Genomic DNA, 27,982 nt, shown 5'->3' with positions numbered 1-27,982 from the left:
TAACTACTATAATACTGCTCCTATGTACAAGAATATAACTACTATAATTCTGCCCTCTATGTACAAGAATATAACTACTATAATATTGCCCAAATCTACAAGAATATAACTACTATAATACTGCTCCTATATACAGGAATATAACTATTTATTATAATACTGCCCCTATGTACAAGAATATAACTACTATAATACTGCCCCCTAGGTACAAGAATATAACTACTATAATACTGCCCCTATGTACAAGAATATAACTACTATAATACTGCCTCCTACGTGCAAGAATATAACGACTATAATACTGCCCCTATGTACAAGAATATAACTACTATAATACTGCCCACTATATACAAGAACAAAACTTATATATATATATAAAATATATATGAAAACCACTACCAACCATGATATGTCCACTGCAATAAATGCTTCCTAAATACTAGAATGTGAATAAAAAACATAATATCTAATATCTATTTTCTTATACTGCGCATAGAAACTAGCAGCTTCACATGTGAACGACCATTAAATCAATGATGTATTTTATTTCATGTGTTTAGACCTACGACATATATACATTTTCCTTAACAAAAATATAAAACTAGAACCATCTTTAGATTTTATACATGATAACGAGAATTAAATTAAGAAGCTCACAGTAAATAGCTTAGGCTGGGTTCACATTGCGTTCAGTGACTACGTTAAACAGACTACGTTACACTGCGGCATAACAATGGGCGTGCGCTAGCGATGCGTCTGACATTGAGTGATGGACCCGAGACGCGGGCTGTAGCGTTTCCGGGTCCGTCACCGCTAGCGCACATGGAGCTAGCAGATGCTCCATCTGCGCTAGCGCTGTGCCAACGTCGGCACTTGCGTTAGCGCAGTCCGTTTAACGTATGTGTTGAACGGACTGCACTAACGCAGTGTGAACCTAGCCTTAGTATTTAGTTCCTGCATTTTCCTTTCGAGTTTCATATTTTTTAGTATTCCGTATCTACTATATTATTGTCTAAGGGTCACTTCCGTCTGTCTGTCTTTCTGTCTGTCTGTCACGGATATTCATTGGTCGCGGCCTCTGTCTGTCATGGAAATCCAAGTCACTGATTGGTTGCGGCAAAACAGCCACGACCAATCAGCGACCGGCATAGTCCGGCGGAAAAATGGCCGCTCCTTCCTCCCCGCAGTCAGTGCTCCATACTCCCCTCCAGTCAGCCCTCACACAGGGTTAATGCCAGCGTTAATGGACCACGGTGTAACGCACTCCATTAACGCTATTAACCCTGTGTGACCAACTTTTTACTATTGATGATGCGTATGCAGCTTCAATAGTAAAAAGATCTAATGTTACAAATAATAATAATAATAAAAAAAGGTTATTCTCACCCTCCGCCGTCGCATCCTCTCCTCGACAGTGCAAGCGGCAGGTTCCGGGGCCAAGGATGCTAAGTGAGAAGGACCTTCCATGACGTCACGGTCATGTGACCGCGACGTCATCACAGGTCCTACGCTCATCCAACCCTGGGACCGAAAGCTGCCGCGTGCACCGCACACAAGCGTCAGGACTACAAGGGCTCCCTCGGAAGGTGAGTATATGTTTATTTTTTATTTTAACTCTTTTTTTAACCTGTTACATACGTGTCTGGGCAATATACTTCGTGACTGGCCAATATACTACATGACTGGGCAGTATATTACGTGGCTGTGCTGTATACTACGTGGCTCTGTGCTGTATACTATGTCGCTGTGCAATATACTACATCGCTGGGCAATATACTACGCGACTGGGCAATATACTACGTGACTGGGCAATATACTACGTGACTGGGCAATATACTACGTAGCTGGGCAATATACTACATAGCTGGGCAATATACTACGTGACTGGGCAATATACTACGTGGCTGGGCAATATACTACGTGGCTGGGCAATATACTACGTGACTGGGCAATATACTACGTGGCTGGGCAATATACTACGTGACTGGGCAATATACTACGTGACTGGGCAATATACTACGTGTCTATGCTGTATACTACGTGATTCTGTGCTGCATACAACGTCGCTGTTCAATATACTACATAGCTGGGCAATATACTACATAGCTGGGCAATATACTAGGTGACTGGGCAATATACTACGTGGCTGTGCTATATACTACGTGACTGGGCAATATACTACGTGGCTGGGCAATATACTACATAGCTGGGCAATATACTACGTGACTGGGCAATATACTACGTGGCTGTGCTATATACTACGTGACTGGGCAATATACTACGTGGCTGGGCAATATACTACGTGACTGGGCAATATACTACGTGTCTGTGCTGTGTACTACGTGATTCTGTGCTGTATACAACGTCGCTGTTCAATATACTACGTAGCTGGGCAATATACTACATAGCTGGGCAATATACTACGTGACTGGGCAATATACTACGTGGCTGGGCAATATACTACGTGACTGAGCAATATACTTCATGACTGGGCAGTATATTACGTGGCTGTGCTGTATACTACGTCGCTGTGCAATATACTACATCGCTGGGCAATATACTACGTGACTGGGCAATATACTACGTGACTGGGCAATATACTATGTGACTGGGCAATATACGTGGCTGGGCAATATACTACGTGGCTGGGCAATATACTACGTAGCTGGGCAATATACTACGTCGCTGTGCAATATACTACGTGGCTGGGCAATATACTATGTGACTGGGCAATATACTATGTAGCTGGGCAATATACTACATAGCTGGGCAATATACTACGTGGCTGTGCAATATACTACGTGGCTGGGCAATATACTACGTGGCTGTGCAATATACTACGTGGCTGGGCAATATACTTCGTGGGCTAGGCAATATACTATGTGACTGGGCAATATACTACATAGCTGGGCAATATACTACGTGGCTGGACAATATACTACGTGACTGGGCAATATACTACGTGGCTGGGCAATATACTACGTGGCTGGGCAATATACTACGTGGCTGGGCAATATACTACGTGGCTGGGCAATATACTACGCGGGCTGGGCAATATACTACGTGGCTGGGCAATATTCTACGTGGCTGGGCAATATACTACGTGGCTGGGCAATATACTACGTGGCTGGGCAATATACTACGTAGCTGGGCAATATACTACGTGGCTGGGCAATATACTACGTGGCTGTGCAATATACTACGTGACTGGGCAATATACTACGTGGGCTAGGCAATATACTATGTGACTGGGCAATATACTACGTAGCTGGGCAATATACTACATAGCTGGGCAATATACTACGTGGCTGTGCAATATACTACGTGGCTGGGCAATATACTTCGTGACTGGGCAATATACTACGTGGGCTAGGCAATATACTATGTGACTGGGCAATATACTACGTAGCTGGGCAATATACTACATAGCTGGGCAATATACTACGTGACTGGGCAATATACTACGTGGCTGGGCAATATTCTACGTGGCTGGGCAATATACTACGTGGCTGGGCAATATACTACGTGGCTGGGCAATATACTACGTAGCTGGGCAATATACTACGTGGCTGGGCAATATACTACGTGGCTGGGCAATATACTTCGTGACTGGGCAATATACTACGTGGGCTAGGCAATATACTATGTGACTGGGCAATATACTATGTGACTGGGCAATATACTACGTGGCTGGGCAATATACTACGTGACTGGGCAATATACTACGTGACTGGGCAATGTACTACGTGGCTGGGCAATATACTACGTGGCTGGGCAATATTCTACGTGGCTGGGCAATATTCTACGTGGCTGGGCAATATACTACGTGGCTGGGCAATATAGTACGTGGACATGCATATTCTAGAATACCCAATGCGTTAGAATCGGGCCACTATCTAGTACATTATAAACTAGTAAAAAAAAATGATTTTCACAGTTCTTAAAGTTAAAATTAATAAATATTAAAAAATAATAAACTAAAAACTTTAAAAGTGCAAAAGTCTCTATACGTGTTGAAACTATGTCCAGCTGAACTGACTCTGTTTCCTCGGCAGCACAACTTCCACGTTTAAATCTTTCTGTTCCTCCTCGGAGTCTACAAGTTGGTACCCTAGCATGTTCATAGCCCCTTTACAAATATCTTGTATCTTTTTCACTTTCTGGAATGGGAGGACGTTCCTCCAGGCCTGAGAAACGTTGAGAGCATTGCGAGATGTGATTGTGAAAGCTTCCTTCTTGTCTCCAGAACTTTGGCCATGAGTGATGTTGTAGATCCACTTCTTTACCTTGTCAGTAAGTTTCAAATTAGCAAATTTATACATCTCGGAGATCTCTCGTAAGGGGTCTTGAACAACATCCTCATACCTCACCAGCATGTATCGGTTCTTGAGGAAGCTGGGTGCTTTGTAGGCCGCTGTTTCGTACATCTGGACATGACTTCGACAGATTTCCTGGATCACTTCATATTTGTAGTCGTCTACGCTGGTCCCATTGGTGCTGAGGACAATTCCATTGTCTCTCAGGAAGCTTTTTCTTGACTGCTCCCGGGATTTGGCCACTGCTCTAGGATCCCGAACCAAATGAAGAATCTTCAAGTTTAGGGATGGGTCAGTAAGAAGGGGATACAAGACTTTCAAGTCAAAGAAGCGGACCTCTTTTATAACCACATGACTATACGTGTTGCAAGCTTGTTCAACGTTGTAAAAGGGATATTTTCCACATAGAGTCTTACAGCTGATCTCATTCGTGATCTCATCACGTGGAAAGGAACTGCAAGCCGGGACCGTACATAAGGCTCTGCTGACGGCCCACTGGAAGAGGTAAGAAACGTTCCTCACTTTTGGCATGTAGGAGTCAAAAACAGACATGTCACACAGGAATACAGATCTTACTAGGTCCCTCACTGCCATGTGGAGAACCTTGGCACCATTCTGAAACATAGTCACCCACACATGCCAAGCAGGCTCCATCAAGTAGAAAACATCCGGGTGCTGACTGAACATCTGTCCAACAAAAGAAGACCCCGACCTCCAGGAGGAAACGATGAGGAGGTGGACTTTCTCCTTGCTATCTGTGTCTGAGAAGTGAATGTTCTGTCTTGAGTACAATACGAGCAGAAATACAGTTTGTGCAACCAGAAGTCCTGTAGCCACAGAGCCATTAATTCTTAACTTGACCATGATGTCCACGTTCTGAACCACTGGAGAAAGACAGAAGACAAAAATGTATTAATTACCATCTATAGGGGTCTGAAACACGAAGCAAACGGTCACTACCGACGGTGCCACACAAGGAAAAAGGTCAATCCTTATCTTAGCGAAAGTCACAAATAAGCCTCTGAGGCGCCAAGATTAGGACATCGATGCCTTGTTCTCTACCAGACTGTGTGCCTGACCCTTTGGCATCAAGGAGACCGATGATGTCAAGGTGAGCTGATAAGTCGGACTCCTAAATTTTCCAATTCTCTCCCAAGCAAAGTGCTCCAGTCGAGAAATGGCTTTTCACTATACTTCTACATCCGAGTTGGAAGGTATACATAGTGCGGACACTTCTGACCCCCAAAAGACTGAAAAAGGTGTTTTTATTTCACCTACTGATAGAATGTAACCTCCCAATCACCTTAAATAGTAGGCAAATCTCATAAAAGTCACTAAAACCTCCTGGAAAGCAATTCCAGAAGGTTCTCTTGGTGATGCTCCATCATCAGAGTATCGGGAAGGGTCAATAAAGGACATCTCTATCAGTGTTCACCTACACCTGGCCATAGAGGCTGGTATAAAGATATTAGGGCCATTCCTGCCCCAGATACTAACCTACAGAATGTGGGTCCCACCACTTCACACCTCTGCTGTGGATGAGGTACGTATCTCACCAGGTAGGTTGGGGGACCTCCGTTCTCAACATTGGTGGCATCCAAGACGGATATGTCACAAAACCTGTGGTGTGAATTCCCCTTAAAAGTATTGATTAGTCCTGTAAAGGTAAAAGTACAAAGCTCTTCTGATAGCCACAACATATGTGAGTCACCAGCCCCATTACATATGGTCTTTGTCACCTTCAGATGATTAATAACGTTACCATAAGGTATCAATATTACATTTTTCTTCTGTTTGACCAATGAACAGAATAAATACAGGGTGGGCCATTTATGTGGATGCACATATACAGTATAAAATGGGAATGGTGGGTGATATGAACTTCCTGTTTGAGGCACATTAGTATATGGAAGGGGGAAAACCTTTCAAGATGGGTGGTGACCATGGCGGCCATTTTGAAGTCGGTCATTTTGGATCCAACTTTATTTTTTTTCAATGGGAAGAGGGTCATGTGACATCAAACTTATTGAGATTTTCACAAGAATTAACAATGGGGTGCCACAAACAGGAAGTTGATATCACCAACCATTCCCATTTTATTTAGGTGTATCCATATAAATGGCCCACCTTGTACATTAAACGTATGCATTGCTACTTTTAATATTTTATTGCTTTTACACACTGCTACTACTATACTTTTGCAGCACCTCAGTGGTTGTCCTTGCACCACGATTCATTCCTCTGACTACTGATAGGGATTTAAAAACATTATCCAGGCACATAACACTGATGATGTATCTCTGACGCCCAGCACTCGGCCCATCGATCAGCTGTGACCAGACAGAAATACCTTGACCGGAGGAAACACAAAGTGCAGGTCCTTTCATGTGTAGAATCCCCTGCCGGGTGCTGCAGAGCAACGTGTACTCAAATGAACAGCTGATCGGAGGGGGTTGCTGAGTGTCGGACCCACACCGATCCAAAGCGTGCCCTAACTTTTACATGCAGATCCACTGATCACAAGATGGTAAACAGGCAGCGGTGAGATATTTCACAGTGCATCATCTATAGCTCCGTCTCAGCAGATTGATAGACAAGTTTAACCCCTTAGCGACCGCCGATATGCACTAAAATGGAGGTCAATAAGGGTACCTATTCATTTTAAAACGGCGATGGGGGAGTAAGTATAGCGCCGACTGGTAGCGGCGATTCCCACATGACAGCTCACACCCTGCAATATCGGACCCGACCGGTTTGGGGTCCAATCGGGGCTGATTAAGCCCTTAAATTCAGCTGTCAATCACAATTGTCATCAGTATTTAAGTTGTTACAAGGGGGTCACAAGACCCCCTTAGTAACCATTGGACCACCACGATGATAATTGCGGGTCCCGATGGTTACCATGGTACCCTGAGGTCATGTGATCGGGGCTTGTCTCTCCTGACCAATCAGAAGGAGGATAGAGTTATAATTGCTGGTTAATTGCCCTCCTCCTGGTCCTGATTGGTTAGGAGAGACGAGCCCCAGGTCTCATCCCGGTCCCTATTGGTTAGGAGAGAGGAGCCCCTGTCTCCTCCTGGTCCCGACTGGTTAGGAGAGACGAGCCCCTGGTCTTCTCCTGGTCCCGATTTGGTTAGGAGAGACGAGCCCCCGGTCTCTTCCTGGTCCCGATTGGTTTGGAGAAACGAGCCCTCAGTCTCATCCCGGTCCCTATTGGTTAGGAGAGAGGAGCCCCTGTCTCCTGGTCCTGACTGGTTAGGAGAGACGAGCCCCTGGTCTTCTCCTGGTCCCCATTGGTTAGGAAAGACGAGCCCCAGTCTCCTTCTGGTCCCAATTGGTTAGGAAAGACGAGTCACAGTCTTCTTCTGGTCCTGATTGATTAGGAGAGACGAGCCCCCGGTCTTCTCCTGGTGCTGATTGGTTAGGAGAAATGAGCCCCCAGTCTCCTCCTGGTCCTGATTGGTTAGGAGAGACGAACCCCCGGTCTCCTCCTGGTCCTGATTGGTTAGGAGAGACAAACCCCCGGTCTCCTCCTGGTCCTGATTGGTTAGGAGAGACGAACCCCCGGTCTCCTCCTGGTCCTGATTGGTTAGGAGAGACAAACCCCCGGTCTCCTCCTGGTCCTGATTGGTTAGAAGAGACGAGCCCCCGGTCTCCTCCTGGTCCTGATTGGTTAGGAGAGACGAGCCCCCGGTCTCCTCCTGGTCCTGATTGGTTAGGAGAGACAAGCTCCCAGTGTCCTCCTGGTCCTGATTGGTTAGGAGAGACGAACCCCCGGTGTCCTCCTGGTCCTGATTGGTTAGGAGAGACGAACCCCCGGTCTCCTCCTGGTCCTGATTGGTTAGGAGAGACAAACCCCCGGTGTCCTCCTGGTCCTGATTGGTTAGGAGTTTCTGAGCTTACGTCGCAAACACGTGATGTATGACGAACACTTAGCTCCAATTGTAAAGATCACTCCTGTGTGACGTATTTCACTATCACCCGGGATATCTGCACTCAGTATCGGGATAGGTTAGATCAATCCAAGTGTGATAACCCGTTTGATCTTTGATTGGTCCACACAGGAACGCCGGAGGAAACCGGTGGGATTCTGTTATAAATGGCCGCCACACGCGGCCGCTAATCTTGCCGATACGTTATATCAGGAAAACATCAGAAACACATTGAATGCTTTATGCAGAACTGCTAGCCCCCGATGATCATGGCAGTAATTATTTATGATGAAACGCGTAGGGCGTGATTTAAATATCGAGGATTTATTCATATAGTAAAGATCCTGATTGGGATCTGCGACCTCAGATTGAGGCATACATCAGCCGAACCATAAATACAGGGAAGAATCCGATTGTGGCAATAACAACCACCTTTCTATTGGAATCACCATAAGCATTAATTATACTTTGCTTTTCTGTGAGGCACCTGAGGGTTCAATGTGCTCACCACACATCTAGATCAGTTCCCTGAGGGGTCTAGTTTCCAAAATGGTGTCACTTGTGGGGGGTTTCCACTGTTTAGGCACATCAGGGGGTCTCCAAACGTAACATGACGCCCGCCAATTGTTCCAGCAAATTCAAAAAGTAAAACGGTGCACCTTCCCCTCTGAGCCATACCATGCACCCAAACAGTGGTATTCCCCCACATATGGGGTATCAGCGTGCTCAGGAGAAATTATACAACAAATTTTAGGGTCCATTTTTCCCTGTTACCCTTGTCAAAGTAAAAAAAAATTGGATCTGAAGTAAATATTTGGTGAAAAAAAAAGTTAAATGTTCATTTTTTTTCCACATTCAAAACATTTCTGTGAAGCACCTGAAGGGTTAATAAACTTCTTGAATGTGGTTTTCAGCACCTTGAGGGGAGCAGTTCTTAGAATGGTGTCACTTTTGGGTATTTTCTGTCATATAGACCCCTCAAAATGACTTCAAATGTGAGGTGGTCCCTAAAAAAATGGTTTTGTAAATTTTGTTGGAAAAATGAGAAATTGCTGGTCAACTTTTAACCCTTATAACTTCCTAACAAAAAACAATTTTGTTTCCAAAATTGTGCTGATGTGAAGCAGACATGTGGGAAATGATACTTATTAACTATTTTGCGTGACACGACTTTCTGATTTAAGGGCATAAGAATTAAAAGTTTGAAAATAGCAAAATTTTAAATATTTTCGCTAAATTTCTGATATTTTCACAAATAAATGCAAGTCATATCGAAGAAATTTTACCGCTGTCATGAAGTATAATATGTCATGAAAAAACATTCTCTGAATCAGTGGGATCCGTTAAAGCGTTCCAGAGTTATAACCTCGTAAAGGGACAGTGGTCAGATTTTAAAAAATTGGCCCGGTCACTAAGGGGTTAAATAGGCCAGATGCACTTAGGTGCAAAAAGTAGTGAAAAATTAATCAATTTTACTTTTTCTTTTTCATATAAAGCCTGACATTCGGGAACAAAGAGCTGATTCAAGACATGTTAATAACGCTGTCATCTCCGCATAACTACGTATTCACAGAGATCCTAATCTGTGATCCCATGACAATGCACAAACCAGTTCTGAGTGGGTTCATTACCTGCGTTAGGGATTATTTTTTTGTCTACGTCAGGTATTTCCTGAAACAAGATGACATGTTAAGTCAGACCTTTGCATGAGTAATCCTTGTGTACCACCAGGAATGTTACACTGAGCGGAATTCTTCACCTGCTGTGGATTAATGCAGTTGTAGTTCTCCAATATAACCACATGGTGGCAGCAACTGACCATTAACCACAACTGAGAGGGAGAGCGAAAATTAGTGACATCATCATTATTAGAAAAACTAGCTGAAGAGCCCGGCGTTGCCTGGGCATAGTAAATATCTGTGGTTAGTTATAGCACCTCACTTCTCTTATTTTCCCATCACGCCTCTCATTTTCCCAATCACATCTTTCATTTTCCCCCTCATATCTCTCATTTTCTCCCTTACACCTCTCATTTTCTCCCTCACTCCTCTCATTCCCCCCTAACACTTGTCATTTCGACCTCACATCTGTCATTTTCCGATCACTCCACTATTTTCCCTCACTCCTCTTTCGACCCCACATCTGTCATTTTCCGATCACTCCACTATTTTCCCTCACTCCTCTCATTTTGCACTCACACCTTTTCATTTTCACCTCAGTATATACATGTTTGTCATCTCCCTTATATATAGTATACACCTGTATGTCATCTCCTGTATATAGTATATACCTGTATGTCATCTCCCCTGTATATAGTATATACCTGTATGTCATCTCATCCTATATATAGTATATACCTATATGTCATCTCCTTCTATATATAGTATATACCTGTATGTCATCTCCTCCTGTATATAGTATATACCTGTGTGTCATCTCCCCTGTATATAGTATATATCTGTGTGTCATCTCCTCCTGTATATAGTATATACCTGTATGTCATCTTCTATATATAGTATATACCTGTATGTCATCTCCTCCTGTATATAGTATATACCTGTAGGTCATCTGCTCCTGTATATAGTATATACCTGTGTGTCATCTCTCCTGTATATAGTATGTACCTGTATGTCATCTCCCTTGTATATAGTATATACCTGTGTGTCATCTCCTCCTGTATTAGACCTCGTTCACACATTATTTGCTCAGTATTTTTACCTCAGTATTTGTAAGATAAATTGGCAGCCTGATAAATCCCCAGCCAACAGGAAGCCCTCCCCCTGGCAGTATATATTAGCTCACACATACACATAATAGACAGGTCATGTGACTGACAGCTGCCGTATTTCCTATATGGTACATTTGTTGCTCTTGTAGTTTGTCTGCTTATTAATCTAATTTTTATTTTTGAAGGATAATACCAGACTTGTGTGTGTTTTAGGGCGAGGTTCGTTTGTCAAGTTGTGTGTGTTGAGTTGCGTGTGGCGACATGCATGTAGCAACTTTTGTGAGATGAGTTTTGTGTGACAACATGCATGTAGCAACTTTTTGTGTGTCGAGTTGCATGTGACAGGTTAGTGTAGCAAGTTGTGTGCAGCAAGTTTTGCGCATGGCGAGTTTTGCGCATGGCGAGTTTTATGTGTGGTGCCTTTTGAGTATGTGCAAGTTGTGTGTGAGGCAACTTTTGCATGTGCTGCAACTTTTGTACATGTGGCAATTTTTCCGCGTGTGCAAGTTTTGCGTGTGGCGAGTTTTCCATGAGGTGAATTTTGCACTTGTGGCAAGTTTTGCGTGAGCCTAGTTTTTGCATGTGGCGAGTTTTGCGCGTGGCGAGTTTTGAGCGGCGACTTTTGTGTTTCGACTTTTATGTGGCGAGGTTGGTGTATGTGTGGTGAAATGTGTGCTGAGGGTGGTATATGTGTTCAAGCACGTGGTAGTGTGTGGCGCATTTTGTGTGTGTCCATATCCCCGTGTGTGGTGAGTATCCCATGTCGGGGCCCCACCTTAGCAACTGTACGGTATATACTCTTTGGCGCCATCGCTCTCATTCTTTAAGTCCCCCTTGTTCACATCTGGCAGCTGTCAATTTGCCTCCAACACTTTTCCTTTCACTTTTTCCCCATTATGTAGATAGGGGCAAAATTGTTTGGTGAATTGGAAAGCGCGGGGTTAAAATTTCACCTCACAACATAGCCTATGATGCTCTCAGGGACCAGACGTGTGACTGTGCAAAATTTTGTGGCTGTAGCTACGACGCCTCCAAAACTTTTCCTTTCACTTTTTCCCCATTATGTAGATAGGGGCAAAATTGTTTAATGAATTGGAAAGCGCGGGGTTAAAATTTCGCCTCACAACATAGCCTATGACGCTCTCGGGGTCCAGACGTGTGACTGTGCAAACTTTTGTGGCTGTAGCTGCGACGGTGCAGATGCCAATCCCGGACATACACACACACACACACACACACATTCAGCTTTATATAGTAGATATCCATATTCCATCATAAATACCTATAAAATGCAAATATATTCAATTGGGTCAGTAAAGTATGCAGGTGTCATACAATTAATGTAGTTATGACTCACCTTGGCAAAGCAAATCAATATCATCCTCTTTATTAAAGGGAATCTGTCAGCAGGTTTTTGCTATTTATTCTAAGAACAGAATAATATAAGGCAGGAGACCCTGATTCCAGGGATGTAGCAATTATTAGGTTGTGTGCTGTATCTTCATTACAATTAGTATTTTATCAGCAGGAGATTATCACTGCTGGACTAGGTTTCACAAGCAAGCTAGTCTGTGTTAACCCTGCCTGCACCACTGATTGGCAGCTTGCTGACAGTATACGCATGAAGCTGCCAATCAGAGCTGTGGGCGGGGTTATACACCTCTCAGCATTCTGAGCTCTGTTAGATCTGCAGCTGAGAAAAAAGGGATTGTATCCCAACTGCAGCAAGCAGCCCAGTAAGTGATATATCATTGAAATCAGGATCTCAACCCCTTAATCATACTGCTCTCAGGTTACATCGCAAGAATCTGCTGACAGATTCCCTTTAATGGAAGACGCCATACCAGGCCAGAGCTCACACGTTCCTTTATAGGTTTTTTTTTTTACAGACAAATTTTCATTGAGAATCACAATAAATGGGTTCATCTAATGAATGCCAAACGTTTATGAAAATGGCCAAAAAAAGAGACTGAGTCAGACTGGGACAGAGCAGATCCAAATCTAAACAGTGTCCCTTGTAAAAAAAAAAAAAAAAAAGAAAGAAAAGCTCCATTAGCCAAGTAATAAACTTTACATTTGTAAACATTCTTTCCAACCTTAACAAGCCTAGGGCTAAGGTAATAAAAAAGTTACGAAAGAAAATATAACAATGTAGAACTAAGGTTAGGGCTAGGCTAAGAAAACATATAAAAATGTACAACTAGGGTTAGGGCTAGGATAATAAAATAGATACATAAAACATATATAAAAATATATAAAAATGTACAACTAGACTAGGGTTAGGGATAGGACAATAAAATAGATACAGAAAAAATATAACAATGTACAACTAAGGTTAGGGTTAGGATAAAATTAAATATATAAAAAATAGTAGAAAAAATATAACAAAGTAGAACTAAGGTTAGGGCTAGGATAATAAAATAGATACATACAAAACATTAAAAAATTATAAATATAAAAATGTACAACTAGGGCTAGAGCTAGGATAAAATAGATCCATAAAAATATTAAAAGAATGTAACAATGTATAACTAAGGTTAGGGCTAGGATAATAAAATAGATACATAAAAAATATAAAAATCTAAATAAAAATGTACAGCTAGGGTTAGAGCTAGGATAAAATAGATATATATAAATAGTAGAAAAATATAACTGTACAACTAAGGTTTGGGCTAGGATAATAAAATAGATACCGGTACTTAAAAAATGGTTTACTGGTTAGGGGCCACAAAATCCTTACCTTGTCCCACATTACATCACTGTGATTTGCATACATTCATAATGGTGGATTAAGCATCAAGAAATTGTTAAATATGAAGAAGCGGACAGTCTGTTCCAATAATTAGAATTTTTGGAATTGGATTGATCAGTATCTGTCCCTGGCGACAGAACCAACTCCTATGTTATTACATAAGTGTACAGCTGGTTCTCAGGGACAAGGCAGGAGTCAATGACATTACATGGCGTCCAAACCAGAAAATTACCAAGGGTAAGTATGAACTGCGGAAAGACAATACTTTTCTTTGGGCTTGGGAAAGGTTGCATGGCAATTAGCCCGAAATCTAAACACCCTCCATAGAAATGAGGGGATAACATTTCTAAGGTCTGATCTGAATGAAAAGACTGACCTATAGGTTCCAACAGAGAAGAGCGGGCACACGGGTGGTGTCGGTTACTAATTGGGGGCATAAAAGAGGTAACACAAAGCCATGACCTGAGTATCGCTGGCATGTGTGATGACAAATGGCTCCGTCCACATAAATGATCTATTGTGTGGAAGAATGTGGACAGGTGGAGGGGCAGAATGAAAACTTTCGGCCATGTTTTACCTGCTACGTTCTATTTACTAGATTATGACCGACGCCCAGGGACTGCAGTATTAAAGGGGTCCCCCACCCCAGACCAGAGATGTCAGCACTGGTATTACATTGTTATAGGCTGCCGTCTAGTGTTGAGCGATACCTTCCGATATTTGAAACTATCGGTATCGGATGGTATCGGCCGATATCCAAAAAATATCGGATATCCCCGATAGCCGATACCAATGCAAGTCAATGGGACACAAATATCGGAATGTATCCTGGATGGTTCCCAGGGTCTGGAGGAGAGGAAACTCTCCTTCAGGCCCTGGGATCCATATCAATGTAAAAAATAAAGAATAAAAATAAAAAATATGGATATACTCACCCCTCCGACGAACCCTGGCTGTCACCGCTAGGAGCGTCTGCCTCCGTTCCTGAGACCCTGGGAACCACACGCACCGCACACGCCGATGATGACTAGGAACTTCCGATTTCCGATATCACAAAAATATCGGAACACGGTATCGGAATTCTGATACAGCAAATATTGGCCGATACCCGATACTTGCAGTATCGGAATGCTCAACACTACTGCTGCCACACATTGAGTATTTGGTCAGTATTTTACATCAGTATTTGTAGCCAAAACCAGGAGTGGAACAAATAGAGGAAAAGTATAATAGAAACATCTGCACCACTTCTGCATTTATCACCCACTCCTGGTTTTGGCTGAGAAATACTGATGTAAAATACTGACCAAATACTGATAGTGTGACGGCAGCCATATAACGTGAGCGCTGCATCCAACTCCATCTGATGGAATTGGGAAGGCTGCAGCCCATCAACCACTGATCGGCTGCAGCGCTCACATGTTATAACAACATCTCTGGAGCGGCACCACTCCAGGAAGTGAATACTACTGTATATATGGCTTTTTTTAATTTAGCATCACATATATGTATATCATCATAACAAAGCACCAAAAATGGTGCAGAAGAGCTGCAAAGAAGGACAACAATCTGGATCAGAAGGGGTTAAAGGGTGGACCGGGAAAGGAATTCTGTCACATCTCTGACACATGCCAACAGCATTGGATGACACTCCTCATAGTCCCCAGGCAATGCCTGAAACTAAGGGCGGCAGCATCGATTCACGCAGCCTGATCAACAGAGTTACTGAAGAATTTCAACTCTTACTTCTATAATATATATATATATATATATTCTATGCATTCAGCAGCGATGTCCACAACCTGCAGTCACTTATATCAGCCTCATCCAAGACTTTTTTTTATTTTATTTTTTATTTTTCCAGAGCCATACTTTTTTTTTTTTCTTCTTATTGTATTTTGCATGAAAAGTTGCCTTTTGATAGCCCCATTTAATTCACATGCCTGTTAGTGTACTGGAAACAAACAAACAAAAAAATATATTTTTTTATGCAGCGGAATTAAATAAAAGAAAAATTACCATTGTTTTGGGGGTTTTCATTTATTTATGGTGGTAAAAAATGGCACGTCGGCTTTATTCCGTGAGTCACTACGAACAGGGAGAAACCAAATTTATATATTTTATTTATTTAATAATTTTACATGTTAAAAAAAAAAATTGGTTTGTTTCGCAACGCATCGAATGTTTATGGTGGAATCAAAAATATTTGGCGTAATGTAATTTTTTTTTTATTTTTTTTTTTTACAGCGCTCACCGTTAATTTTCAAAATCTTTTATTTAACAAATTGGAAAAGGAGTGATTTAAACTTTTCCTTTAAAAAAAAAGAAAAATATTTTTCACATTTTCCTTCAGTCCCCATAGGTTACATAGCTGCTATTTACCCGTATCTGTATCTATTGTCTATGGCTCGTGACCTTGCATACAAAATAATATCTACTCTCCATAAATTATTATGTAGGTTATACAGTATAATCGATGCTTTTTAGGGCACTATGTCAATCATAGTAACCGCAGTTTTCATTTTCCCCCCCTAAATCAATAGTCTATTTAAAAATAAGAAACTCTGTAATATATCTTTTTAGAGAATTCTGCTTCTTTCTCCTCCTGGATTGATCTTTCATTCTCAGTTTATGGGTAACGATTCTCCTTGTGGAGAGTGACGTGCCTGAGATACCATAGTAAGGACACTTATAGGCCATATTTAATGCACTGCCTATAAGTCTCCTGACACTGGCTTGTCACTCTCCACAAGGAGAAACTTTAACCTTTAAATCCCATTTAGAGGCCTCTCATACATCCAAATAAGATCTCATGTTTTGCACTGAGGAGGGGCAACACTCCGAAACATGTGTCTGAAAATATTCTAGCTTGACTTTTATCCTAAGGCTCATTAAAGGGTCGTTATTGACTTTTAGGATTGCTACTTCCAATAGATGGCACTAGAGTTCAAATGCTCTTCTTCCTCTCTGAAGAGTCACTTTAAAGTGATTTTCAGGCTGTATTAATGCCCAGGGAATACTCTTCACATCAGAAATGATGGTTTAGATGATGTTTAACCCCTTCCCGACCTTTGACGCCACGTAGGCGTCATGAAAGTCGGTGCCAATCCGACCCATGACGCCTATGCGGCGTCATGGAAAGATCGCGTCCCTGCAGATCGGGTGAAAGGGTTAACTCCCATTTCACCCGATCTGCAGGGACAGGGGGAGTGGTAGTTTAGCCCAGGGGGGGTGGCTTCACCCCCTCGTGGCTACGATCGCTCTGATTGGCTGTTGAAAGTGAAACTGCCAATCAGAGCGATTTGTAATATTTCACCCATTATAACGGGTGAAATATTACAATCCAGCCATGGCCGATGCTGAAATATCATCGGCCATGGCTGGAAATACTAGTGTGCCCCCACCCCACCCCTCCGATCGCCCCCCCACCCCCCCGATCTGGCCGGTACACTGCTCCGGCTCCCCTCCGCCCTGTGCTCCGCTCCCCCCCGTGCTCGTGTCCGCTCCCCCCGTGCTCCAATCACCCCCCCGTGCTCCAATCACCCCCCCTGCACTCCGATCCACCCCCCCCCGTGCTCCGTTCCACCCCCCCGTGCTCCATTCCAGCCCCCCCGTGCTCCGTTCCACGCCCCCCGTGCTCCGTTCCACCCCTCCCGCGCTCCGATTCCCCCCCCCCGTGCTCCGATCCCCCCCCCGTGCTCCGATCCCCCCCCCCGTGGTCCCCCCCCACCCTATCATACTTACCGATCCAGCCGTGGTCCCGTCCGTCTTCTCCCGGGCGCCGCCATCTTCCAAAATGGCGGGCGCATGTGCAGTGCGCCCGCCGAATCTGCCGGCCGGCAGATTCGTTCCAAAGTGCATTTTGATCACTGAGATATAATCTATCTCAGTGATCAAAATAAAAAAAATAATAAATGACCCCCCCCCTTTGTCACCCCCATAGGTAGGGACAATAAAAAAATAAAGAAATTTTTTTTTTTCCACTAATGTTAGAATAGGGTTAGGGTTAGGGGTAGGGTTAGGGTTAGGGGTAGGGTTAGGGGTAGGGTTAGGGTTAGGGGTAGGGGTAGGGTTAGGGGTAGGGGTAGGGTTAGGGGTAGGGTTAGGGTTAGGGCTAGGGTTAGGGGTAGGGTTAGGGGTAGGGTTAGGGTTAGGAATGTGCACACGTATTCTGGTCCTCTGCGGATTTTTCCGCTGCGGATTTGATAAATCCGCAGTGCTAAACCGCTGCGGATTTATGGCGGATTTACCGCGTTTTTTTCTGCGCATTTCACTGCGGTTTTACAATTGCGATTTTCTATTGGAGCAGTTGTAAAACCGCTGCGGAATCCGCACAAAGAAGTGACATGCTGCGGAATGTAAACCGCTGCGTTTCCGTGCAGTTTTTCCGCAGCATGTGTACAGCGATTTTTGTTTCCCATAGGTTTACATTGAACTGTACACTCATGGGAAACTGCTGCGGATCCGCAGCGTTTTCCGCAGCGTGTGCACATACCTTTAGAATTAGGCTATGTGCACACGGTGCGGATTTGGCTGCGGATTCGCAGCAGTGTTCCATCAGGTTTACAGTACCATGTAAACATATGAAAAACCAAATCCGCTGTGCCCGTGATGCGGAAAATACCGCGCGGGAACGCTGCGTTGTATTTTCCGCAGCATGTGAATTCTTTGTGCGGATTCCGCAGCGTTTTACACCTGTTCCTCAATAGGAATCCGCAGGTGAAATCCGCACAAAAAACACTGGAAATCCGCGGAAAATCCACAGGTAAAACACAGTGCCTTTTACCCGCAGATTTTTCAAAAATGGTGCGGAAATATCTCACACGAATCCGCAACGTGGGCACATAGCCTTAGGGTTAGGGTTGGAATTAGTGTTGTGGTTAGGGGTGTGTTGGGGTTAGGGTTGTGATTAGGATTATGGCTACAGTTGGGATTAGGGTTAGGGGTGTGTTGGGGTTAGTGTTGGAGTTAGAATTGAGGGGTTACCACTGTTTAGGCACATCAGGGGTCTCCAAACGCAACATGGCGCCACCATTGATTCCAGCCAATCTCGTATTCAAAAAGTCAAATGGTGCTCCCTCACTTCCGAGCCCTGACGTGTGCCCAAACAGTGGTTTACCCCCACATATGGGGTACCAGCATACTCAGGACAAACTGCGCAACAATTACTGGGGTCCAATTTCTCCTGTTACCCTTGTGAATCTAAAAAAATGCTTGCTAAAACATAATTTTTGAGGAAAGAAAAATGATTTTTTATTTTCACGGATCTGTGTTGTAAACGTCTGTGAAGCACTTGGGGGTTCAAAGTGCTCACCACATATCTAGATAAGTTCCTTGGGGGGTCTAGTTTCTAAAATGGGGTCACTTGTGGGGGGTTTCTACTGTTTAGGCACACCAGGGGCTCTGCAAACGCAACGTGACACCCGCAGACCATTCCATCAAAGTCTGCATTTCAAAAGTCACTACTTCCCTTCTGAGCCCCGACGTGTGCCCAAACAGTGGTTTACCCCCACATATGGGGTATCAGCGTACTCAGGAGAAACTGGACAACAACTTTTGGGGTCCAATTTCTCCTGTAACCCTTGGGAAAATAAAAAATTCTGGGCTAAATAATTATTTTTGAGGAAAGAAAACGTATTTATTATTTTCACGGCTCTGCATTATAAACTTCTATGAAGCACTTGGGGGTTCAAAGTGCTCACCACACATCTAGATAAGTTCCTTTCAGGGTCTAGTTTCCAAAATGGGGTCACTTGTGGGGGGTTTCTACTGTTTAGGCACATCAGGGGCTCTGCAAACGCAACGTGACGCCCGCAGAGCATTCCATCAAAGTCTGCATTTCAAAACGTCACTACTTCAATTCCAAGCCCCGGCATGTGCCCAAACAGTAGTTTACCCCCACATATGGGGTATCACCGTACTCAGGAGAAACTGGACAACAAATATTGGGGTCAAATTTCTCCTGTTACCCTTGGGAAAAATAAAAAACTCTGGGCTAAATAATTATTTTTGAGGAAAGAAAACGTATTTATTATTTTCACGGCTCTGCATTATAAACTTCTATGAAGCACTTGGGGGTTCAAAGTGCTCACCACACATCTAGATAAGTTCCTTTGGGGGTCTAGTTTCCAAAATGGGGTCACTTGTGGGGGGTTTCTACTGTTAAGCCACATCAGGGGCTCTGCAAACGCAACGTGACGCCCACAGAGCATTCCATCAAAGTCTGCATTTCAAAACGTCACTACTTCACTTCCGAGCCCCGGCATGTGCCCAAACAGTGATTTACCCCCACATATGGGGTATCAGCGTACTCAGGAGAAACTGGACAACAACTTTTGGGGTCAAATTTCTCCTGTTACCCTTGGGAAAATAAAAAATTGCAGGCTAAAAGATCATTTTTGAGAAAATAATTTTTTTTTTTTTTTTCATGGCTCTGCGTTATAAACTTCTGTGAAGCACTTGGGGGTTCAAAGTCCTCACCACACATCTAGATTAGTTCCTTTGGGGGTCTAGTTTCTAAAATGGTGTCATTTCTGGGGGATCTCCAATGTTTAGGCACACAGGGGCTCTCCAAACGTGACATGGTGTCCGCTAATGATTGGAGCTAATTTTCCATTTAAAAAGCCAAATGGCGTGCCATCCCTTCCGAGCCCTGCCGTGCGCCCAAACAGTGGTTTACCCCCACATATGGGGTATCAGCGTACTCAGGACAAACTGGACAACAATATTTGGGGTCCAATTTCTCCTATTATCCTTGGCAAAATAGGAAATTCCAGGCTAAAAAATCATTTTTGAGGAAAGAAAAATTATTTTTTATTTTCATGGCTCTGCGTTATAAACTTCTGTGAAGCACCTGGGGGTTTAAAGTGCTCAATATGCATCTAGATAAGTTCCTTGGGGGGTCTAGTTTCCAAAATGGGGTCACTTGTGCGGGAGCTCCAATGTTTAGGCACACAGGGGCTCTCCAAACGCGACATGGTGTCCGCTAACAATTGGAGCTAATTTTCCATTCAAAAAGTCAAATGGCGCGCCTTCTCTTCCGAGCCCTGCCGAGTGCCCAAACAGTGGTTTACCCCCACATATGAGGTATCGGCGTACTCGGGAGAAATTGCCCAACAAATTTTATGATCCATTTTATCCTACTGCCCATGTGAAAATGAAAAAATTGAGGCGAAAAGAATTTTTTTGTGAAAAAAAAGTACTTTTTCATTTTTACAGATCAATTTGTGAAGCACCTGAGGGTTTAAAGTGCTCACTAGGCATCTAAATTAGTTCCTTGGGGGGTCTAGTTTCCAAAATGGGGTCACTTGTGGGGGAGCGCCAATGTTTAGCCACACAGGAGCTATCCAAACGCGACATGGTGTCCGCTAACGATGGAAATAATTTTTCATTCAAAAAGTCAAATGGCGCTCCTTCCCTTCCGAGCCTTACCATGTGCCCAAACAGTGGTTTACCTCCACATGTGAGGTATTGGTGTACTCAGGAGAAATTGCCCAACACATTTTAGGATCCATTTTATCCTGTTGCCCATGTGAAAATGAAAAAATTGAGGCTAAAAGAATTTTTTTGTGAAAAAAAAGTACTTTTTCATTTTTACGGATCAATTTGTGAAGCACCTGGGGGTTCAAAGTGCTCACTATGCATCTAGATAAGTTCCTTGGGGCGTCTAGTTTCCAAAATGGGGTCACTTGTGGGGGAGCTCCAATTTTTAGGCACACGGGGGCTCTCCAAACGTGACATGGTGTCCGCTAAAGAGTGGAGCCAATTTTTGATTCAAAAAGTCAAATGGCGCTCCTTCCCTTCCAAGCCCTGCCGTGCGCCAAAACAGTGGTTTACCCCCACATATGAGGTATCAGCGTACTCAGGACAAATTGGACAACAACTTTCGTGGTTCAGTTTCTCCTTTTACCATTGGGAAAATAAAAAAATTGTTGCTAAAAGATAATTTTTGTGACTAAAAAGTTAAATGTTCATTTTTTCCTTCCATGTTGCTTCTGCTGCTGTGAAGCACCTGAAGGGTTAATAAACTTCTTGAATGTGGTTTTGAGTACCTTGAGGGGTGCAGTTTTTAGAATGGTGTCACTTTTGGGTATTTTCAGCCATATAGACCCCTCAAACTGACTTCAAATGTGAGGTGGTCCCTAAAAAAAATGGTTTTGTAAATTTCGTTGTAAAAATGACAAATCGCTGGTCGAATTTTAACCCTTATAACTTCCTAACAAAAAAAAATTTTGTTTCCAAAATTGTGCTGATGTAAAGTAAACATGTGGGAAATGTTATTTATTAACTATTTTGTGTCACATATCTCTCTGGTTTAACAGAATAAAAATTCAAAATGTGAAAATTGCGAAATTTTCAAAATTTTCGCCAAATTTCCGTGTTTATCACAAATAAATGCAGAATTTATTGACCTAAATTTACCACTAACATGAAGCCCAATATGTCACGAAAAAACAATCTCAGAACCGCTAGGATCCGTTGAAGCGTTCCTGAGTTATTACCTCATAAAGGGACACTGGTCAGAATTGCAAAAAACGGCAAGGTCTTTAAGGTCAAAATAGGCTGGGTCTTGAAGGGGTTAAAGGGACTCTCCACTTTGGACTATGCCTGTTTGTAAAAAGGGTCCATTGTTAAAAAAAAATAAAAAGTTGATCATAAAGTTGACGAGACATCCAGCGATCAAATGTAATCTGTCGAGAAAGAGATAGTAAGTGTTCCAGCTCCCTGCAGCGCCTCCACAGGTGACATTAAGCAATGCGCTGTTCCTATCCAGATAATTGGACAATAACAGGTCCTCCAGATCGAGAGAAATTACAACTGGATAAGAAAAGTATAAAATAGGCTCTGTTCCTTTCTTTTTTCTCTTCCAGAAACAGCGCCACTCTTATCTATAGGCTAGGTCTGGTATTGCAGTATTCATTTTGATGGTGCAGCCTATGGACACTAGTGATGCTGGAGAGATAACAATAAACATTTTTTACTATATTTCTGCATTTTACAGAAAGAAATGAGTAGGGAATAAGCAGGTATGACTGACCATGCCCCATTAAGTAGGGTTATTCCGTGCAGACCTGCAGATGTTCAGATGCAAATCCACCACAGAAAACCATCAACCATCCACCGCATGGACATATGCAGAAATGGACCCTGAGCAACAAGCCATACAATGTCTGCCGTCTACAAAACCACGAAACACAAGCAAACGTGAAAAGCCACATACCCGAGCGACACGGAAGAAGCGGTCACGTCCTGCCAGCGTCCCGGCTCTAATAATCATATGTTTTCTATACAGGGGGCTAAAAGTAGACCCTAAATTATATGGGACTCCTAAAAACAAGAATATACCTTTACACGGAGTGGTTATGGCTAAAACGCAAAACACATATTAAAAATTAAAGGGGTCGTTCTACGGCTGGACGACCCGAGTTTAATCAATTTGGTAAAAAATAAAGACATACTGTACTCGCGCCGTTCCAGAAATGTTGGCGTCGCCGTTCCAAGAAAGTGATGCGACTTGTGTCGTGGGCCTGCTGTAGCCAATAACCGGCCGCTGTTTGTTGACTGCAGCTGATCAATGTTCCGCCAGGGCGAACGACCGCTCTGCCGAAATAGCTGATTGGTCGCAGCCTGCACGTGACACAAGTCACCAAAAAAATATTGTTTTTTTTAAATTTTATATGGCGTGGAAATGGGGTTGTAATGGAAAAGCCCTTTAAGTGAGAAATGTAGGTTGTAACATAGTAACATAGTAACATAGTAAGGCCGAAAAAAGACATTTGTCCATCCAGTTCAGCCTATATTCCATCATAATAAATCCCCAGATCTACGTCCTTCTACAGAACCTAATAATTGTATGATACAATATTGTTCTGCTCCAGGAAGACATCCAGGCCTCTCTTGAACCCCTCGACGGAGTTCGCCATCACCACCTCCTCAGACAAGCAATTCCAGATTCTCACTGCCCTAACAGTAAAGAATCCTCTTCTATGTTGGTGGAAAAACCTTCTCTCCTCCAGACGCAAAGAATGCCCCCTTGTGCCCGTCACCTTCCTTGGTATAAACAGATCCTCAGCAAGATATTTGTATTGTCCCCTTATATACTTATACATGGTTATTAGATCGCCCCTCAGTCGTCTTTTTTCTAGACTAAATAATCCTAATTTCGCTAATCTATCTGGGTATTGTAGTTCTCCCATCCCCTTTATTAATTTTGTTGCCCTCTTTTGTACTCTCTCTAGTTCCATTATATCCTTCCTGAGCACCGGTGCCCAAAACTGGACACAGTACTATATGTGCGGTCTAACTAGGGATTTGTACAGAGGCAGTATAATGCTCTCATCATGTGTATCCAGACCTCTTTTAATGCACCCCATGATCCTGTTTGCCTTGGCAGCTGCTGCCTGGCACTGGCTGCTCCAGGTAAGTTTATCATTAACTAGGATCCCCAAGTCCTTCTCCCTGTCAGATTTACCCAGTGGTTTCCCATTCAGTGTGTAATGGTGATATTGATTCCCTCTTCCCATGTGTATAACCTTACATTTATCATTGTTAAACCTCATCTGCCACCTTTCAGCCCAAGTTTCCGACTTATCCAGATCCATCTGTAGCAGAATACTATCTTCTCTTGTATTAACTGCTTTACATAGTTTTGTATCATCTGCAAATATCGATATTTTACTGTGTAAACCTTCTACCAGATCATTAATGAATATGTTGAAGAGAACAGGTCCCAATACTGACCCCTGCGGTACCCCACTGGTCACAGCGACCCAGTTAGAGACTATACCATTTATAGTTGTAATTATGTTTTAAAGATACCGACCCACTCATAATCTCACGAGATCTCCTCACACAACCATCTCCAGAGCTTCTCCTGTGCCTCCCCCATACTGTGGAATTCACTCTCCTTGCCCTTCAGAGCCTTCCAACACAAACTGAAAACCCAGATCTTCAGAAAAGCCTATAAGAGAGGATAAAGACCCCCAGAAAAATGAGATAAGTCAGCCAATTTCAGCAGGATCGACCATCCATCTAATAGGTATCGGGCCCTCCTGACATCATCATCATCGGGATCCGGACTGTTCTATTTCAATGGATGATCCTTTTATTCTTTCGGAGATAAGCCGCTGCCAAAGGCATATGCCAGCGGCTGTCTCATAGAGAACATAGGAGTGCTCCGCTGCGCCAAGCATTCCTATATATGGATAGCTGCCTGATGTGCATGCCCAGCTTAGCCCTACCACTCCGCCATATTGGCAGATTGTACCCTCACCTCCTCTACGGCAGGGTCCTCGGTCCTATTGTGCCCAATGTCACATAGTTGCATTTACTTACACTTGTTTTGCACTTGGTTATGTATAACTATATGATTATTTGTACTGTAGATATATAATAGATAGATGATAGATAGATAGATAGATAGATAGATAGATAGATAGATAGATAGATAGATAGATAGATAGATAGATAATAGATAATATAGAGCAAAAAATTGGAACAGCACACATATAAAAGTACTATGGGTGCAGGGCCTCTCAGCAAGGAGTCCCCTCCGTGAAAAAGGATAGATTCAGAAAAAAGAGGCAGCACTCCAGTATTTTCAAAAATATAAAGGGGACTTTAATAGCCCAGGTGGCGTGGCGACATTTCGGCTACAATGAGCCTTTAGATAGATAGATAGATAGATAGATAGATAGATAGATAGATAGATAGATAATAGATAGATGATAGAAAGATAGATAGATAGATAGATAGATAGATAGATAGATAGAAAGATAGATGATAGATAGATAATAGATACATAGATAGATAGATAGATAGATAGATAGATAGATAATAGATAGATGGATAGATAGATAGAAAGATAGATGATAGATAGATAATAGATACATAGATAGATAGATAATAGATAGATAATAGATAATAGATAGATGATAGATAGATAGAAAGATAGATAGATAATAGATAGATAATAGATAGATAGATAATAGATAATAGATAGAAAGATAGATAGATGATAGATAGATAATAGATACATAGATAGATAGATGATAGATAGATAATAGATAGATAGCTAATAGATAGAAGATAGAAGATAGATAGATAATAGATAGAGATAGATAATTGATAGATAGATAATAGATAGAGATAGATAGATAATTGATAGATAGATAGATAATAGCTGAATGGATGGATGGATAGATAGATAGCTAATAGATAGATAATAGATGATAGATATTAAATTATATATAATAGATAAATAGATAGATAATAAATAGATAGATAGATAATTCTAGAACACCTGGTAGACGTAGGAGATAATTCTGGTGAGAGTCGTCTTGTGATGGACACTTATCCTCCTTAGTGGCAGCGGACAGTCTATGCCGAGGCCGCGGTGACCACACTCATCCTCTATAAGCCGCTCATCCACAAGACTAATGACGAAGAGTCAGGACGTGTGATGGTGAGAAGAACATGACCGGCTGAGCTCCATGCGCTGCAGTCAGGTGGAAGCCTGTACAGGAGACATATCACCCTGTCTGTGATGTGTTCTCACTATCTATCCAGCTATTCATAACATGGACAACTTGACTATTGCAGCAATGTGTCATGTGCCATCATCGCTTGTAGACGTTTCCCATATCTTTGAAAAAAAGTTTTCAATGGAGGAACCTTCTAACAGAAAAGTGCCAAATGGTAAAGTTCTATTTTAAAGCATCGGCTCCTTTATAAGAAGTGTTCGTCTGCACAGCGGCGAGCTGACGTCGCCCTGCACCAGCTTACTGCTGGCAGCCATCATGTGAAGCCATACAGGACATGTATAGGCACCGTATAGTATGAGCACAGGGTGATGGCCAAACGTTACACGCACTATATGGAAAGGAGCTGTTAATGTCATTCATTCTCTCTAGCCAATATTTGCATTGCCCCACATGGTACGTTCTTGGTTAATTGATGTTTTATGCTTTTAAAGAAGTGATAACAACCAGCAAAACAAAAGGAGAAAATGTTTCCAACTAAAAGACGCCGCAATGTTGAATCCAACGCCATTAATAGATGAACTGATCAGTCCATTTCACTGTGTGTCTATGGGCAGTTTATTGGTTCACCGGACAAGTAACTGGGGTATTCTTTACATATAAAAAGTCTCTTATTTTTAGGTGCTTTGGATGGCAAAATTGTACTCTCAATTCATGGAAATACAGATCGCTCTTGTCCTTCACGGTATCACGCAGCGAACAGTCATGTTGCCAATTAATTAATCACATTATCGCATGTTGCGAACACCGATCTCCTACAGACTTTGCGCAGGAGAAAAAGCGCAGCAGAGATAAATGCAGCCAATTTCGCACAATTTTGCTTATTTTTTGCAGTGTGTGGATATGATTTTTAGAAATGTTATCCACAATCTTAGCACTCGCTATACACAGCACTTCTTACAAATGCAAACCCCCATCTGAAAATCTGCGGCGTATCCGTCCCGTGTGAACGTACCTTTAGGATCCAATCATGCAAGTTCAGATCTGTGCATTCAAGAGCTTGCAATCTATTCTTCTTAGAAATCCAATAAATGATTCCAGGTGCAGCATAGCAACGAAGACACAAACGCTTTACACACAGATGTAAGGAGTCATAAATCTGGCAATGAGGGGGCTGTACAGATGGGACCACCAGGCTGCAGAACAGTTGCAAACAAACTTAAACGGATACTGTGAAAAATGACAGAAAATAGCCGAATGCCATAAAAAGATTAAAGAACATATCAACCCCCAAATAAAATGAATAAAATAATAAATTATATATAAATGATAAATAAAAACATCATATTTTATATACAAATATTTATATAATTATATTTAAAAATATATATAAAAATGTAAATGAATAAATATACTATATACTATATATATACAGGACAGATGGCAGATAAAATGTCTCAGTAATAAAATAATGATGCTACTAATAGCAGTAAGATGTGCAGGAGGTAGGACACATGGCGCTGTCCTCATACCTGTAGTTGGGCACACACATGTCAGGATGCCCCTCACATGCTGAGGACTGTGGCTCTGTGCCCCCCACACCAGGCTGACCACCCTGCCCCCATCACACACTCACCTCCTCTCCTCCTCACACAGGACAATGAGCCTCATTCAGACGTGGCTGGGGTCCTCTGTGCTGGGCGGGGGAGTGTGCCAGCCAGTGTCCGCCCCTCACAGGGGTCCTGGGCAGGAGGAGAGAGGCAGGGAGGGCAGGA

General features: G+C 42.7%; 1 protein-coding gene across 5 annotated transcripts; it reads right to left on the bottom strand.

Annotated features, from left to right (window-relative positions):
* Nucleotides 1-520: 520 nt before the first annotated feature.
* Nucleotides 521-27,920, bottom strand: LOC138649058 (carbohydrate sulfotransferase 6-like). Of its 5 annotated transcripts, XM_069739157.1 has the most exons (4): nt 27,740-27,826; nt 27,223-27,437; nt 26,030-26,242; nt 521-5,200 (listed from the first exon to the last, which is right to left on the bottom strand). In XM_069739157.1, the coding sequence occupies exon 4, from the start codon at nt 5,178-5,180 to the stop codon at nt 4,020-4,022; it is 1,161 nt and encodes a 386-aa protein (XP_069595258.1). In that variant the 5' UTR covers nt 5,181-5,200; nt 26,030-26,242; nt 27,223-27,437; nt 27,740-27,826; the 3' UTR covers nt 521-4,019. The 5 variants fall into 5 exon arrangements, with proteins under 5 accessions (XP_069595258.1, XP_069595256.1, XP_069595255.1 ...); XM_069739155.1 differs by lacking the exons at nt 26,030-26,242; nt 27,740-27,826 and adding an exon at nt 27,844-27,920 and having other exon boundaries at nt 27,223-27,403; XM_069739154.1 differs by lacking the exons at nt 26,030-26,242; nt 27,740-27,826 and adding an exon at nt 27,844-27,910.
* Nucleotides 27,921-27,982: the final 62 nt, after the last annotated feature.

Source organism: Ranitomeya imitator, chromosome 9, assembly GCF_032444005.1.
Source record: "Ranitomeya imitator isolate aRanImi1 chromosome 9, aRanImi1.pri, whole genome shotgun sequence".
Classification (NCBI taxonomy): domain Eukaryota; kingdom Metazoa; phylum Chordata; class Amphibia; order Anura; family Dendrobatidae; genus Ranitomeya; species Ranitomeya imitator.
This window is presented reverse-complemented; position numbering and strand designations above follow the sequence as displayed.

What these genes read in the sequence shown, in the direction of transcription:
- LOC138649058 (XM_069739155.1), bottom strand. Translation starts at nt 5,180, where the DNA reads ATGGTCAAGTTAAGAATTAATGGCTCTGTGGCTACAGGACTTCTGGTT.